Source organism: Leucoraja erinacea, chromosome 5 (genome assembly GCF_028641065.1).
Source record: "Leucoraja erinacea ecotype New England chromosome 5, Leri_hhj_1, whole genome shotgun sequence".
NCBI lineage: Eukaryota > Metazoa > Chordata > Chondrichthyes > Rajiformes > Rajidae > Leucoraja > Leucoraja erinaceus.
Genome location: NC_073381.1, coordinates 19,196,110 through 19,213,773, shown reverse-complemented (window position 1 = coordinate 19,213,773; position 17,664 = coordinate 19,196,110). Strand labels below are relative to the sequence as shown.

Below are 17,664 nucleotides of genomic sequence, written 5' to 3'. Positions count from 1 at the left end.
GGGGTGATGTTGCCCATCTCGAATCATGCATAAAAAGAATTCAGATCATCAGCTAGGGAGGTGCCGGCACTCCCGGTTTAGGGGAGGCTGCTCTGGCAGTTATAGTCCGTAGCCCCTGTCAAAGGCGTCTGGTGTCCCGCTGCTCCATCTGCGACTCCATCCTGTCCATGTAGCTCCTTTTTGCGTCCGTCACCTCCCTTCACAGTCTGTAGGACTCTGCCTTGTAGTCATCCATATTGCCGGATGCCAGGCCGGAGTTGTAAGCAGCGATGTGAGCATTCAAGGCAATGCAAATGGACCCGTCCACCCAGGGTTTTTGATTAGGAAAGATGCTAACCCTTACCGTGGGGCCGATGTTATCGGCTATTGTTGCATTGAAGTCCGTGACCACTTCCACGAACTCACTGACATCTCTGGAACTTGCTTGGAACATATTCGAGTCTACATCGTTCAGTGCATCTTGCAGCATGGTCTCTGAATGGTCAGACCTCCGCTTTACATCCCTCATCACTGCCGCTTCCCGTACTCTCCGTTGTTTATACTCCGGCAGCAGGAAAATGGCAGCGTGGTCAGGTTTTCCAAAAGGAGGGAGAGAAACGGCCTTGTATCCTTTCCTGAATGGTGTGTAGCAGTGGTCCAAAGTTCTTTCCTCCTGGTGACACACGTGATGTGTTGGCAGAAGTTAGGCATGACCTTTTTGAGATTTGCCTGATTACAATCTCCAGACACCACCATAGCCGCATCAGGGTTCTTGTTTTGGTGTCGACAGAACACCTCGTGTAGGGCCGACAGTGCCACGTCGGTGTCCGCATGCGGTGGTATGTAGACGGCTGTGATGATCACTGAGCTGAACTCCCGAGGAAGGTACAATGGATGGTATGAGATAGTCAGATGCTCCAGGAACGAGAAAGCGTCTTAATATTCCTAGGGTTGCACCAGTTATTGTTGGTCATGAAGCAAACTCCTCCACCCTTGGATTTCCCGGATTCTTCCGTTCTGTCCGCACGGAAAACAGTGAAGGACTCGGTCGGGCAGATTACTTGATACAGCACCAGCAGGGTCAGCCATGTCTAGGTTAAACAGAAGATGTTGCAGTCTCTTATGTCCCGCTGGAATCTGATCCTCGCCCTGAGGTCATCCATCTTGTTCTCCAGGGACTGGACATTAGCCAGGCGAATGCTGGGCAGAGGTGGACGGAAGGCTTGGACTATCAGCCTATTCTGAATCCCGCCTCACCCGCTTACCTCAATGTTTTCTCCAACTTTTGCCCGGAGCCTTGCTCCCATTGTTATTGCAGCGGCGTGCTCTTTAAATCTCTGCCGGCCACGCTGGATCGGTGGGTAACGTCTTTAAAAGGCCTTGGGTTACTCAAAAGTTTAGTTTTAACAGTGTTCTTCGATCGTACATTGTTAGTGCTAATGTGTTAGTAGAAAGAAATAAACTTTAAATGAACCTACAAGTTAAAAAAATGCACAATCTTTGCGGAGCTACAACGACAGCGACTGGACCCGGCCGCGCCATCTTTCGATAAATGATGGGAGAGGGGAATTCTAGCAAGCTTTTTAATATTATGATTGTTATGATTTTTGAGTTTGAAAAATCTGTATTGTGAATAAAAGCTCATTCTAATTCCGAGTGTAAGCATTGTGAAAAACACTAAATATAAAAACAGTTTGCAATTAATGTCCAGTGGACATTTGTATTTTTCAGAACAAGTCATTTTTAATCTGGATTTACAGAATATGACAAAGTTGACTAGCCCCAAGTTTTATATTGAGACAAAATGTTTAATGGCATAAGTAATAAGTTGGCATTTAACAATTTAAGACCAAGAATCATCACACGAGACATTAAAAATACTTTACTGTAGAGATTACTTTTTGGTGGTAGCTGGTTGGAGTGCTCAATCTTACCATAAAAGTAACAAACATTACCAATATCTATATTTCAACATGTACCTTCTTTATGGCCATGCCATTCTGGAGTAGGCATGTCAAGCCAAACATTGTACTTCCTAATATTATTTGGTCAAGTACATAGAATTTAGCTGCTTTTTTTTTAATTTAACATAAACGAATAACGTAACTCCAAAAAATTAGTTTGAGGCCAAACAAATTGTTGGATAAAGAGAGTAAATCTGAAATATTTTATTATTGTACTTACTTTGGAAGCAGCTGTCTTTATAGCCATACTTAACATATGTTCTCTTCTCTGAAGCCTTAAAAGGAAAAAAAATGGTATCACCTATACACACATCTTTCATCCACGAGAGACTGTTTTCATGTTTCCTGAACCCAATGCTCATAAAAACAACTTATTATTGGCAAACATATGTTTAGACTTTAAAAGCCTTCCATTGAGAGAAATAAAAAGTGGAGTACCTATCAAAATCATAATTTTTACAAGTTTTAAGACCCAAAATATTTTGATCTATTAGCCCCATTGCATCCATGTTCTGTCTCAATACATTTAGAATCATTCCACTTTCCCTCCGTTATCTCTAATTCTGATTATGATCAGAATTCCCATCATTCTGGGGTTAATGCACTGTACATTTAAAAAAAAATGCATATAGTTTACATTTAAGTCAAAAGATCACCCTTGGTTGAAGTCCACCCCACCCGTGCCAGACCATGGAAATGTAACAAACTATGTGTCCGCTTTCACTCAACCATTTGGGTAAATACGCAAGGTTGTGGTGTAATATTAATTTCCTGTTTATATATTAACTTTTAAGGTGTTGAGAATCGTTGTGATGCCAATTTAGAAATATTGTTTTCATTTCTGATTTTATTATTTAGAATCAGTATATGTGACAATTACGATTACTTTAGGGCCAGTCCCACTTAGCAATTTTTTAGGCGACTACAGGCGACTAGGCTGTAACCACATGGTCGCTGGGGTGTCGCCTGTATGGTCGTGAGTAGTCTCCTCAGTCGCCCAAAGAGTCGTAGCGTCTTTCTGGTCGCCACTGGATTTTCAACATGTTGAACATTTTTCGGCGACAGTGGGCTTGACGCCAATGAGCATAGCTTGACTTCTCCTGACGTAGGTGCTGCTGCAGTTGTCGCCAAGTTAACGTAGGTTGTTGTCAGATTAACATAGGTTATCTCTGGTGCTAACTTCGGGTTTTTTTGGTGTTAAAGTAATTAATCTATTTCAAATTGTATGTAGAAGGGGGGTATAGATCAAACAGTATTGCTGATTTGATCCCTGTCTGGTTTTGCTGCTGATGACCTGATCCATAATCCATGTCAGGTTTCCATGCCATCTAGTGGCATGCGGGCAGCCATATTGGTTAGGCAGTTCAACTTGAGACTGTTCAATTTAGAGCCTACAGTACTCATTTCGATGGTCTCTGTATGTATCCTAATTAAAGTAGACAATAGGTGCAGAAGTCGGCCATTCGGCCCTTCGAGCCAGCACCGCCATTCAATGTGATCATGGCTGATCATCCACAATCAGTACTTGTTATGATATATAATGACTCTGTATAAATAGTACTTTGCACATAGTGTCGGACGTGGGAATTCAGTTTGACTTTAGCTGTTATTTACAAGGCTTTTCGTAGTCTCTAAATCGTAAGTTGAACTGCCTAACCAACAATGCTGCCCGCATGCCACTAGGTGGTGGTGGTGTGGAAACCTGACATGGATTATGGATCAGGTCATCGGCAGCAAAACCAGACACAGATCAAATCAGCAATACTGTTTGATCTACATTCCCCCCTCTTAGGTTTCTTTTCCATTATTTTTCCAGAGGAAACTTAAAGCATGCAGAAGTAACATGTATATAAAGCTATAGAATTAACTATCATCTACAGTAAAGCAATGGAGGATATATTGTAAGTAATATAATGTTGGTTATAGTTAATTAGAGTCCAAGATCTGCCTTTCGACATAATCCCAGTATCTAGCCACAGGCTTGCTGACCCGTCCTCATCTAATTAATTAAACCATGTAGTTACTTTCCAATAATTACAAATGCGTTTTCGGAATTTTGTCCGGATTAAATGAGGTGCCGGCCCATCAGTTTTCTGGTAAATATCACCATAGAAAAATTAACGTGTTTTATCTTGCAGCACTCTGCCTTATGTACCCAAATACAAGAAGTTAATTAAAGATATTCAACTGAATGAGAATTGTTTAATAATGTTACAGAGAATCTAAACAGGGCTGCATATAGCTTTTCATTTATAAGCCTTTGGTGCTTTGGTGTTAGGAGCTGGATTATCAAAAGTGTACATTTAAATATTATTTTACCTTTTTATATCTTCAGGCAGTTCTGCATTGAGAAGGACTTTATTTCTTAAAGGCAGAACATCTTCCAATGTCTTATGCAGGTCGTGCAATTCACTAGGCGATGTGGTTGGTAAAGAAATAAGTTCACTGTCACATGATTCTATTAATCTGCTTCCTTCTTCTATTTCTATACTCAGTTGATGGTCTCTGGCTTCCAACAATGCAAGACGCTCCTTAATATCCGCAATTTCACTCTGGTTTTGTGATTAAATACATTAATGGGTTACTTAGCAGCAAGTGAAATACAAACTTATTTTCAGAGTAATATCAATAAGAATAACTGAAATGTAACAATTCATTCAACTGTCTGAAAATTAGAATTCAGTTCAATAAGTTACTTTTTTCTGATTTTGCCATGTTCTTTATTACAGGTGCACAACCTTTTATCCGGAGTTCCGGAAACCGAAAAGCTCCGAAAACCGGACATTTTTTCCCAGGATGTCGTCTGCACACCAAAGCTCGCGTTTGGCGCCAAACTTGACCCGAAACGACCCACGGTCAACCCAGGTCTGTACTACTGTAGCGGCTGCCTCCTCCCCGGAGACCGGGGAGACACTTAAACATCTGTAAATCATTCCTTAAATGTTAGTCAGTTAGTTTGGAGGGCTTTTATGTGAAGGGGGAAACTTTAATTCTTAGTCCCCTACCTGGTCGGAGAGGCGGGGAGCGGGCAATGCCTTACCGGGTCGCCGTGCAGGAGCTTACCGCACGGCGACCCAGTAAGGCATTGCCCGCTCCCCGCTGGTATCCCAGCGCTGCGACGCCGCCGACTCCCAACATCGTGGAACGGGGGCTGCGGGCGTCCGGCCGCGGGCGGCGCTGGATTTGGAGCGCCGCGCAGCCAGGGGTAGAGTTGCCGGGGTCGGAGCTCCAACCTGCGCCGCCCGCGGCCGGACGCCCGCAGCCCCCAGCTCCGCGATGTTGGGAGTCGGCGGCCACAGCGCTCCGCAGTTTACTGCTCGGCGACCCGGTAAGGCATTGCCCACTCCCCGCCTCTCCCACCAGGTAGGGGACTAAGAATTAAAGTTTCCCCTTCACCCCCCCCCACCACATAAAATCCCTCCAAACTAACTGACTAACATTTAAGCAATGATTTACAATGATTCCCCGGTCTCTGGGGAGGAGGCAGCCGCTCCAGACATTTCAAGCCGCCCGAGCTACCTACCTAATCTACGCTAAAATTCTTCCATTCGGAAATCCGAAAAATTCCGAAATCCGAGAAGTGTCTGGTCCCAAGGCTTTCGGATAAAAGGTTGTGCACCTGTATTCATTATTTTCCTCCTCCATTTGCCAAATTTGTTTACAAACAATATGTGTAAAGAATATGGGTCAAGTTTGGAATAGAGGCCTTTATCTCATGAATCCATAGTGACATATGGTCCAAATTTTGATAATGATCAAGAACCTATGAATGAAAAAATATCTATGTCTAGACATTTTACTGACAGATTGTACTTTTAGAGCTGCTGTTTTGCAGCTTGTGTATTTGTCACTATAGATAAAGGTTTTCAGTTCAACTTTTAAAACATATCATATCTATCTATCTATCTATCTATTAATATATAAAACTCAAATCCATCCGTCCGCCTGCAGTACGGATCCCTTCCTGCCTTTTGATTCGTTGACGGCTGCTCCTTCCTATCAGCTTCCAACACACTTCGAAACAAAGTTGCAAGACAGGAACACTGAACTTTTCACTGCTGCAGCAGGCAGGGGAGGTGCAATTGAGGGAGGCAGGGGAGTGCTGGAAACTTACATTTGGCAACGGCTTCAGTTCCATTGGAGGAGACGGGTGCATGGTGGAATATTGGGTTGGGGGAATCACACCATTGGGGGAGCAGACCCAACGGGTCTGCACTTGGTCTAGTTAATATATAAAACTCAAATCCATCCATCCCGTCCGCCTGCAGTACGGATCCCTTCCTGCCTTTTGATTCGTTGACGGCTGCTCCTTCCTATCAGCTTCCAACACACTTCGAAACAAAGTTGCAAGACAGGAACACTGAACTTTTCACTGCTGCAGCAGGCAGGGGAGGTGCAATTGAGGGAGGCAGGGGAGTGCTGGAAACTTACATTTGGCAACGGCTTCAGTTCCATTGGAGGAGACGGGTGCATGGTGGAATATTGGGTTGGGGGAATCACACCATTGGGGGAGCAGACCCAACGGGTCTGCACTTGGTCTAGTTAATATATAAAACTCAAATCCATCCGTCCGCCTGCAGTACGGATCCCTTCCTGCCTTTTGATTCATTGACGGCTGCTCCTTCCTATCAGCTTCCAACACACTTCGAAACAAAGTTGCAAGACAGGAACACTGAACTTTTCACTGCTGCAGCAGGCAGGGGAGGTGCAATTGAGGGAGGCAGGGGAGTGCTGGAAACTTACATTTGGCAACGGCTTCAGTTCCATTGGAGGAGACGGGTGCATGGTGGAATATTGGGTTGGGGGAATCACACCATTGGGGGAGTAGACCCAACGGGTCTGCACTTGGTCTAGTACCTATTAAAACTTTGATCTTGGTTGTGTGTGTATATGTGTGTGTACATGTGCGTGTCTTTACATCTTCGCAAAAACACTGCACGGTAACGATAACATTTTTACATATTCTGATTCACATTTTTCCCCTCTAGGCAGCGATTACCTTCACTGAACATTTTATGCTTTATTTTTCGACATTACTGATTAAAGTGTAAAAAATCAAAAGATTTTGAATTTAAAATGACCAGCTTCAAATGATGACGTCCCAATGGTTCGGCTGGCAGTGATAGGCTTCACTGAAGATTTTATCCTATATTTCACGTTATTTATGATTAAAGCTTTAAAAATGCCAACTTTCACAAGACTTTTACTGTTAAAATCATTCCTGCCAGCTTCCAACACACTTCGATGCAATGTTGTGACACAGGAACACTATAAACTTTTCACCTCGCAGGAGGAGGAGGGCGAATTGCTATCGCAACACACAGGGCAAGTGAAATATGATTTTTTTTAAAGCCCACTGCAGAGGGAGGAAGAGGAGTGCTGGAATCGTACGTTCAGGAACGGCTTGAGTTGGAGGACCACGCCTCCCGTTGGGGCTATGGGTAGGGGACGGGTGCGTTGGGCGAGCAGACCCAACGTTTGTTAGTAGTGTAAAGGCTAAGCTGTTTTCTTCCAACCAGTTAAGCTTCACTGAACTCACACCCCTGCTCTAGCCATCAATCTTCTCTGGTTTCCTTCCTACTTCCTCTTACGCTCAACCCAAGCTAATTTTCTTCCTTTCACATCATCTAATTGTTGAGGAGTTCTCATCCCTCAGTTACCATCCTCCCCCTTTCAAATCTGTTAGTGCAGCCACTTTCAAAATAAAAGAAAAAAATACCTCCGTCCTAGCAAAGCTGCATTAGCAATGAGGCATCCATCTGCACAATGAAAGACCTGTTGAAGTTAGGATTGCGCAGTATGGATTCACCAGTGAGGGCTGTTTTTAACTTCTGGAAGGCTTCTTCTGCTGCTGTTGGCCACTGTATTATCTCTGGTTGGCCCTTCTTTGTCAGGTCTGAGAGGGGAGCTGCAACCGAGGAGAAAAAAGGGACAAAACAGCAGTGATATCCAACCAACCCCAAGAAAGCATATCGCTGGATCTTGTTGGTGGGTCGGGGAAAATAACTCACACCAACAATTTTCTTTTCTTGTGGTTTAAGTAGGCCACAGCTGATACAATATCCCAGGTTCTGTGCCTCTTTGACTGTCCAATGCTGCACTTTTTTGGATTGGTTGCAAGCGCAGTCTGCCGCAAAGCCTATAGCACACCCTGGAAGTGCAACAAGTTTTCGGCCCAGTCCTCCAAGTGGACGACTATGCCATTCAGGTAAGCCACAGCATAACAGCGGTGGGGCGGAGGATAATTTCCATCATATGCTGAAAGGTGGCAGCGGCACATGGAGACTGAAGGGGAAAAAAGTGTACTTCCATAAGCCGGAGTTTAAAAGGCTGTTTTCTGTTTAGCAGATTGGGACAGAGGGACATGCCAGTACCCTTTTGTTAAGTTCAATGTAGAAATACACAGACAACTGGAACTTGGCGTACATCACCATACATCCATGCCAGTGGTAGAGTCTCAGATGGCTGCGGGCCTGTGTGTAACGGTTCGGGCTGGACCAGAGTAATGTGTCTGCCCATCTAATAATGCTGATGTAGGCTGGCTGTTCATATAGAGGATGCACATTTGGGGTGGTTGTCCTTTCTTCTGACCTCCATGGATGGTGCAGCCTGGGTCAAGGGGAGTTCTGGCTCTGTCGGTCTGGACGTGTTCCTGGCGCTGCCCCCTTGTCGTCAGTGGGAAGGCACAGGCAAACTTGGATTCATTCCAGCAGCTTGCTCCCCTAGTTGGAAATCTTGGGTTTATAAGAGATCAGATCAAATGGCAGGACAAATCAAAATAGGACGTACATGGTAAATGGTAGAGAATTGAAGAATACAGTTGAACAGAGGGATCTGGCTATAACCGTGCATAGTTCCTTGAAGGTGGAATCTCATATAGATAGGGTGGTAAAGAAAGCTTTTGGTATGCTAGCCTTTATAAATCAGAGCATTGAGTATAGAAGCTGGGATGTAATGTTAAAATTGTACAAGGCATTGGTGAGACCAAATCTGGAGTATGGTGTACAATTTTGGTCGCCCAATTATAGGAAGGATGTCAACAAAATAGAGAGAGTACAGAGGAGATTTACTAGAATGTTGCCTGGGTTTCAACAACTAAGTTACAGAGATAGGTTGAATAAGTTAGGTCTTTATTCTCTGGAGCGCAGAAGGTTAAGGGGGGACCTGATAGAGGTCTTTAAAATGATGAGAGGGATAGACAGAGTTGATGTGGACAAGCTTTTCCCTTTGAGAATAGGTAAGATTCAAACAAGAGGACATGACTTCAGAATTAAGGGACAGAAGTTTAGGGGTAATATGAGGGGGAACTTCTTTACTCAGAGAGTGGTAGCGGTGTGGAATGAGCTTCCAGTGGAAGTGGTGGAGGCAGGTTCATTGGTATCATTTAAAAATAAATTGGATAGGCATATGGATGAGAAGAGAATGGAGGGTTATGGTATGAGTGCAGGCAGGTGGGACTAAGGGGAAAAAAAGTTGTTCGGCACGGACTTGTAGGGCCGAGATGGCCTGTTTCCGTGCTGTAATTGTTATATGGTTATATGGTTATTAATTGGTCCAATAACTATTAATTGGCTTGTTTGCCTCTGACTCCGTTTGTTCCACAGTGCCAGTATTTTCTAGCAATTAGTCCTTGTTTGTGGTGCTGATTGCAAGCTTCTTCTGACATGTCTGTCGGGATCGAAGCGGCCTTAAGGGAGGATTCATCATCAGACACCCCAATCTCCAAGCGTCCATTGGTAAACATGTTGTCATTTCCCAAATCATTCTCAGTTTTTCTACAGCAACAATTCTGAAATGCTTCAAACACTTTTCCGTCAGCCCATTGAAAAAGCTCTCAGTCACAAATAACTGCCAACGTGTTTTCTAGACAATGTGTCTTCAAGATAATGCTTCCAGACATATATACTCTAACTCCTTCTTAGCCAGTATCCAATTTCTTCCCTCCCTAAAGTAGAGCTAATTAAAAAGTCAGTTTTCCTTACCCTAACTTAAACCAAGTTTCATTCACCCACTACTGCTACTCTAAATGTAACTATTTTCTAACCACTCTTTCCATTATTAAGACAGTTGTCCACATAGTTCCTTACAAAAAACATGTGAATGCTCTTAAAGCACTTTAAGAGTACTACTTAAATGCAAATTATTTCATTTATAACATGCCTCAGAAAAGAGGGGAGAAGAGGTTTAGAACAAGCCTGCACATTTGAACGCAATTTTCTCAGACCACAAATGTAAAACTAACAGCATATCATTTACAGCATGTTTTTAATTTACAATCATATTAGCTTTGTATTATGGATGCATCTGTGCTAATTATATTTTCACAATTATGCCTGCATTTATATTCATGAATTTCTATTTTCAGAAATATTCTGCAGGAAGACAAATATTTACTTTAGGCATAGTATTTACATAAAATATAAAATACATTTTAGCATATGCATTGCATCACAAACCTGTATGTCTCGTCTATCTTGAATAAGCTGACTTCTCCTTGACCATGATATCTGTAGGTTATCGTAGATTGAATCGGAATATTTATCTTCATTACTTCCCATCGAGAAATTCCCTTCATTCCTGAACATGAAATGTAGACATATGGCATATATGAAATGTAAGAATGCTCAAAAAAACAGATAAGCACAAAAAAACTTTTTTTTTTAATGGTGACTTCCAATAGTCGCTTTGTGTTTACCTATCAGCTAATGAATATTTTAGATTGATACCTAAATTTTACCCAGCAGCTATACATGAAAATAGTTAAACTAATATTTCAATTGTTATTGAACTATCTTAGAGTTTCAAGCATTTTGTCTTCACATCTGGTATAACTTTCCAGAACCAGGGGGCCACAGTCTTAGAATACAGGGGAGGTCATTTAAGACTGAGCTTAGAAAAAACGTTTTCACCCAGAGTTGTGAATTTATGGAATTCCCTGCCACAGAGGGCAGTCGAGGCCAAGTCACTGGATGGATTTAAGAGAGAGTTAGATAGAGCTCTAGGGGCTAGTGGAGTCAAGGGATATGGGGAGAAGGCAGGCACGGGTTATTGATAGGAGACGATCAGCCATGATCACAATGAATGGCGGTGCTGGCTCGAAGGGCCGAATGACCTCCTCCTGCACCTGTTTTCTATGTTTCTATGTAACTTGGATGATGGATAAAGTTAAAATAAAGAATCCCAATTACTGATATTTTTTGCAAACTTTGATACTAATGGATCCAGTTAGTCAGCAAAATAGGGATTTATATGAGATATATATACTAAACTGAGATAGGTCCTTCTTATTCATCATATAGAAATAGCAGGAGCTACGCTAGAAATATTTCAAATGTCATTAGAAACGGGAATAATGCCGGAGGATTGGCGTACTGCGCATGTTGTCCATTGTTTAAAAAGGGGTCTAAGAGTAAACCTAGCAATTATAGACCTGTTAGTTTGACATCAGTGGTGGGCAAATTAATGGAAAGGATACTTAGAGATAATATATATAAACATCTGGATAAACAGGGTCTGATTAGGAACAGTCAACATGGATTTGTGCCTGGAAGGTCATGTTTGACTAATCTTCTTGAATTTTTTGAAGAGGTTACTCGGGAAATTGATGAGGGTAAAGCAGTGGATGTTGTATATATGGACTTCAGTAAGGCCTTTGACAAGGTTCCTCACGGAAGGTTGGTTAAGAAGGTTCAATGGTTGGGGATTAATGGAGGAGTAGCAAGATGGATTCAACAGTGGCTGAATGGGAGATGCCAGAGAGTAATGGTGGATGGTTGTTTGTCAGCTTGGAGGCCAGTGACTAGTGGGGTGCCACAGGGATCTGTGTTGGGTCCACTGTTGTTTGTCATGTACATCAATGATCTGGATGATGGTGTGGTAAATTTGATTAGTAAGTATGCAGATGATACTAAGATAGGTGGGGTTGTGGATAATGAAGTAGATTTTCAAAGTCTACAGAGAGATTTATGCCAGTTGGAAGAGTGGGCTGAAAGATGGCAGATGGAGTTTAATGCTGATAAGTGTGAGGTGCTACATCTTGGCAGGACAAATCAAAATAGGACGTACATGGTAAATGGTAGGGAATTGAAGAATGCAGGTGAACAGAGGGATCTGGGAATAACTGTGCTCATGTAGATAGGGTGGTAAAGAAAGCTTTTGGTGTGCTGGCCTTTATAAATCAGAGCATTGAGTATAGAAGTTGGGATGTAATGTTAAAATTGTACAAGGCATTGGTGAGGCCAATTTTGGAGTATGGTGTACAATTTTGGTCGCCTAGTTATAGGAAGGATGTCAACAAAATAGAGAGAGTACAGAGGAGATTTACTAGAATGTTGCCTGGGTTTCAGCAACTAAGTTACAGAGAAAGGTTGAACAAGTTAGGGCTTTATTCTTTGGAGCACAGAAGGTTAAGGGGGGGACTTAATAGAGGTCTTTAAAATTATGAGAGGGATAGACAGAGTTGACGTGGATAAGCTTTTCCCACTGAGAGTAGGGAAGATTCAAACAAGGGGACATGACTTGAGAATTAAGGGACAGAAGTTTAGCGGTAACATGAGGGGGAACTTCTTTACTCAGAGAGTGGTGGCTGTGTGGAATGAGCTTCCAGTGAAGGTGGTGGAGGCAGTTTTAAAAATAAATTGGATAGGTATATGGACGGGAAAGGTATGGAGGGTTATGGTCTGAACGTAGGTGTATGGGACTAGGGGAGAATACGTGTTCGGCACGGACTAGAAGGGTCGAGATGGCCTGTTTCCGTGCTGTAATTGTTATATGGTTATATGTTTTCCTTAGCAGAAGCCAGAAACAGGGGCACATACCTCGAAAATAAAAAGTAGGAACTCGGCTAATTGGAGGAAAGATTTTTCCGCGGCAAGCATTTGGGAGTGTGGAATTGATTTGCTGAAAGAATGATGGAAACAGAAACCCTCATATGATTCAAAGAGTGCCATTGGGGTTCAGCCCAAGAAATGGAAACTAGAAATAGTTTGATTACTTCTTTTGGTCATCTTGATAATGGGCTGAAAAGCTACCTTCTGTCCCGTAAATGTTGACTCTTCTAGCATTAAAGACAATCCTTTACAAACATTTTGAGATACAGGTGCACAACCTTTTATCCGGAGTTCCGGAAACCGAAAAACTCCGAAAAACCGGCCATTTTTTCCAGGATGTCGTCTGCACACCAAAGCTCGCGTTTGGCGCCAAACTTGACCCGAAACGACCCACGGTCAACCCAGGTCTGTACTACTGTAGCGACTGCCTCCTCCCCTGAGACCGGGGAGATACTTAAACATCTGTAAATCATTGCTTAAATGTTAGTCAGTTAGTTTGGAGGGCTTTTATGTGAAGGGGGAGGGGAGGGTGAGGGGGTAAACTTTAATTCTTAGTCCCCTACCTGGTCGGAGAGGCGGGGAGCGGTCAATGCCTTACTGGGTCGCCGTGAGGTAAGCTCCACAGCGCTGTGGCCGCCAACTCCCAGCTGGGGCTGCGGGTGTCCGGCCGCGGGCGGCGCCGGTTGTAGCTCCGACCCCGGCAACTCTACCCCTGGCTGCGAGGCGCTCCAAATCCACCGCCGCCCGCGGTCGGACGCCCGCAGCCCCAGCTCCGCGAATGTTGGGAGTCGGCGGCGTCGCAGCGCTGGGATACCAGCGGGGAGCGGGCAATGCCTTACCGGGTCGCCGTGCGGTAAGCTCCGGAGCGCTGTGGCCGCCGACTCCCAACATTCGCGGAGCTGGGGTTGGGACTGGACTGCGGGCGGCGCTGGATTTGGAGCGCCGCGCAGCCAGGGGTAGAGTTGCCGGGGTCGGAGCTCCAACCGGCGCCGCCCGCGGCCGGACGGAGCCCCCAGCTCCGCGATGTTGGGAGTCGCCGACCAGGTAGGGGACTAAGAATTAAAGTTTTCCCCCTTCACCCCACCACCACCACATAAAATCCCTCCAAACTAACTGACTAACATTTATGCAATGATTTACAATGATTCCCCGGTCTCCGGGGAGGAGGCAGCCGCTCCAGGCTTTTCAAGCCGCCCGCGCTACCTACCTAATCTACGCTAAAAATCTTCCATTCGGAAATCCGAAAATGTCCGAAATCCGACAAGTGTCTGGTCCCAAGGCTTTCGGATAAAAGGTTGTGCACCTGTACCAAGATTAAAAGGGAGCAAACCAAGGCAAACAAATAAAAATGAAAGAACTGCCATTACTTTTTCAGTGTTCCTGTGAGTTGTAAAAAGCAATTTCAAAACACAGATATATATTATCTGTACCAAATCACACCTACACTATACAATATGACGTTCAGGTGGATGCAAAATATCTCATAGCACTGTATCAGTCATCATGCACTCTCCCTCATGAGTTGGCCAATTGCCCAGCTGACATCTAGGAATCTGGTCTGTGTCACAGAGATTTTAGGGGGCACCTTGGTAAGCACAAATTAGGGGGAACATTGGTAAAATTTGATAACATTTAAAGTATTTCATACAGTATAACAATTTAGGGAATCCCAACAAATGCTGAATTTGAATACATCATGTTATTTTGTAACTGACTGAGACACACACACACTACTCTTTTTCAGGAGATAATCGTTAACTAAATCAGAAATCTATGAGCTTTTTGTCCTTTTAAGCCATTTTGGTGAAGATGAAAGAACCGATGTGCCCATGGAGATGCACATATAGTCCTCTCTCCTTTTCCTTTAGAGTTTAGCTAATTTAAATTAGTAGCCACAAAATACTGGAGTAAATCAGCAGGACAGATTCAGATTCAGATTCAGATCAGATTCAGATTCTTCCTCAGTCTCGACCCAAAATGTCATCCATTCTTTCTCTCCAAAGATGCTGCTGTCCTGCTGAGTTACTCCAGCATTTTGTGTCTATCTTCGGTTTAAACCAGCATCTTCAGTTCCTTGCTACTAATTTAAATTAGACTTCTGTAATCCCAGAAAACAGAATGACATCAATGTACTCTGTTCCAGATTCTAATTATTAGTTGGAAACCATTGGGTCCCAGTCACACAGGAGGCCTGGTCCCCCAACGCAATATTCTCATTCCCCAATGCAATATTCCACCACTCACCCATAGTCCCTGAATGTGCAGGCGCGGCTCATTTCCCTTCATTCCCCAGCACTCCCTCCCGCTCCTCTTCATGTGTGAGAGGGGAGGAGGGGAGGGAATGGAAGGGGTGGGGTAGGAGGGGAGTTGGGGTGTGTGTGGGCAGGTGGGTGTTGGAGGGGGGAGAGCACGGTGTGGGGGGAGGAAGCGGTGTGGGCGAGGGGGTTGTGTGGCGGGGGGGGGTGGGTGGGAGGGGTGTGTATGTGGACAGGAGGGGAGGGGGAGGAGGGGAGTTGTGGGGGGGGATGTGGGGGAGGGTGTGTTGGGGGGGGGAGTGTGTGGGCGGGTGTGGGAGGAGGGAGAATGTGAGAGGGAGAGGGGTGAGTGTGGGTGGGGGTGTGTGTGGAGGGGAGGGGTGTGTGTGGGGGAGGGGGGGGGGGGGGGGGCGGGGGAGGGGGTGTGGGCGTGGGGGGGGGTTTGTGGGGAGAGGGGGTGTTTGGGCGGGGGGAGGTGGAGAGGGCGGGGAGAGAACTCGGAGAAAAAGACGGGGGTTGTGGGGGGGGAGTGGGGGGGTATCACACGGGGGAGGGGGCCAGGAGCCAGCGAGTGGGACCAGAGGGGAAGGGGTTGGAGCTGGCAGTGCGATGGGGACTCACAGCGGGCGCTCTCCTCCGCCAAGATCAGATTCTCCACTTTCCTTTTGGCGACATCTCCCAGGCCGGGCCACTTCCGGTCCCTCCAAAAATTGTGTCCGGTTGGAAACCTCCGCCGGCCATCCTCAGCTCCAGTAAAGACGCGAGGGCGCAGGAAGGGGTGGACCGTCCCGCGGAGTGACAGGAGAAAAGACCAATCCACAGGGCGCTGACTGGCAGGAGAGGAGATCGATCTGCGCAGGCGCGGTTTTTAAGATTTTTAAACCTCGCTAACTTTTACAATAGACCACCGATCGGAACGAAACTTGGTGCACTTGCAGCATCCGAGAACCGTGAGCTGGCGAAAAATCGTAGTGCTATCGCGTACCATTTTTTGCGCAAATAAAAAGACCACGCAAACCGGAAGAGCACTAGATCAGAGTTTTAGTTATGTATATAGAAGGCATGGGTCCCATGATTCACAATGCAGTGCCTCATGATTCAAAATATCACCCAGAGTTTTGAATCTGTGGAATTATCTGCCACAGTAGGCAGTGGAGGCCAATTCACTGGATGTTTTCAAGAGTTAGATTTAGCTGTTATGGCTAAAGGAATCAAGGGAGACACAAAATGCTGGAGTAACTCAGCGAGACAGGCAGCATGTCTGGAAAGAAGAAATGGGTGACATTTTGGGTCGTGACCCTTCTTCAGACAGAACAAGGAATCAAGGGATATGGGGATAAAGCAGGAACGGGGTACTGACTTTAGATGATCTGCCATGATCATATTGAATGCCGGTGCTGGCTCGAAGGGCCGAATGGCCTACTGCTGCACCTATTTTTCTATGTTTCTAAAAACATGGAATGAATCACACTAAAGAGTGGGGGAGCTTTCTTACAAGACTCGTTCATAACAATAAAATATTAAGCTACAAACAATCGTGGAGGTTTTTTTATACAATTAAATTATCCTATAAAAAGTTGTCCTTTCAAAATTTCCTCTCTAACTAAAATTGACTGGGAGATCTTATTTGTATTCACAGTGGGAAAATGTACATACTTATTTAAAATACAATCATTTTGATGCTCAGCAACTTGCAGTTGAAGTTCAAGTTTTTGTAGAAATTTCACAATACAAGGATGGTAGGAAGGCAGCTGGAATTTTAAGGAACTCTGCTCTCTCTTCAACTCTGCTAGCTTCTTGTTGAACTTGTCAGCTAAAATGAAAGGAAAATAAAAATGTGATTTGTTATTCTTTGCAAATTAAAATCTGAAAAAAGAAAATAAATTGTACAGGCCAGTACTTATTTGTTCCACCCTTCATCTCTATTTATGTCCAGAGACATTAATTCCGCAAGTCTAAAAAATCATCTATTGCTGTCTCGAATATACTTAAAGTCACAGCTCTGGATTTCAGAGGTTCACAAACCACAAAAGAAATTTTTTTTTTTTTTTTTTTTTTTTTTAAATAGGTGACCGATTATCCTGAGACTGTGCTGCAAGCTCTTGGTTCTTCCCCCAGGGAGAACACACTGTCAGCATTTAGGTTCTGATAAAGATCACTCTTATTTTTCTAAACTCTAGAGAATACAAGCTCTACTGCAAGTCAAAATTGTGTTTCACTACGAACACAATACAGAAGTAAGAATAGCAAGAGCACAGTGTGTAGATTGGGCTCCTCAAAGTCCAATACCAGGAATGACTCCTACTCTCATACACCAAAGTAGTTAGTTTTTGAAGAAGACATCATTGGCCCGCTTAGTTATTCCTGCATTATTTTCCTTCTCATCATTATAAATCAGCTCTAGCCTTAGTCCAAAGATGGAAATGTACATTATTCACTACGGTAAGAGAAGTCGCCTTTTGCAAAAAGGCAGCATTTAACCATATGGGACATTGAGGGCCGGAGCTCACTGGGCGGAGATTCACGCTGGCGGCCCTCGGCAAAGGGATGCCAGGAACCCGTGATGTTGAAGTCAGCGCCGCCCACGCTGGAAGCTCTACGACCCACAGCTCCGCTGAAGCAGCAGGCCCAACACTC

General features: G+C 44.4%; 1 protein-coding gene across 3 annotated transcripts in view; it reads right to left on the bottom strand.

Moving 5' to 3' along the window:
• The window catches only part of disc1 (DISC1 scaffold protein), an 86,677-nt gene that overhangs the window by 48,667 nt on the left and 20,346 nt on the right, over positions 1-17,664 (bottom strand). For all 3 annotated transcript variants that reach the window (XR_008723432.1, XM_055635183.1, XM_055635184.1), the window contains exons 4-7: positions 16,684-16,840; positions 10,400-10,520; positions 4,263-4,495; positions 2,164-2,218 (exon numbers count right to left, since the gene is read on the bottom strand). Coding sequence is in view for 2 of the 3 variants with exons in the window: in XM_055635183.1 (XP_055491158.1) it covers positions 2,164-2,218; positions 4,263-4,495; positions 10,400-10,520; positions 16,684-16,840 (566 nt within the window). In the remaining variant the exon portion in view is untranslated. The remainder of the gene's footprint in view (positions 1-2,163; positions 2,219-4,262; positions 4,496-10,399; positions 10,521-16,683; positions 16,841-17,664) is intronic.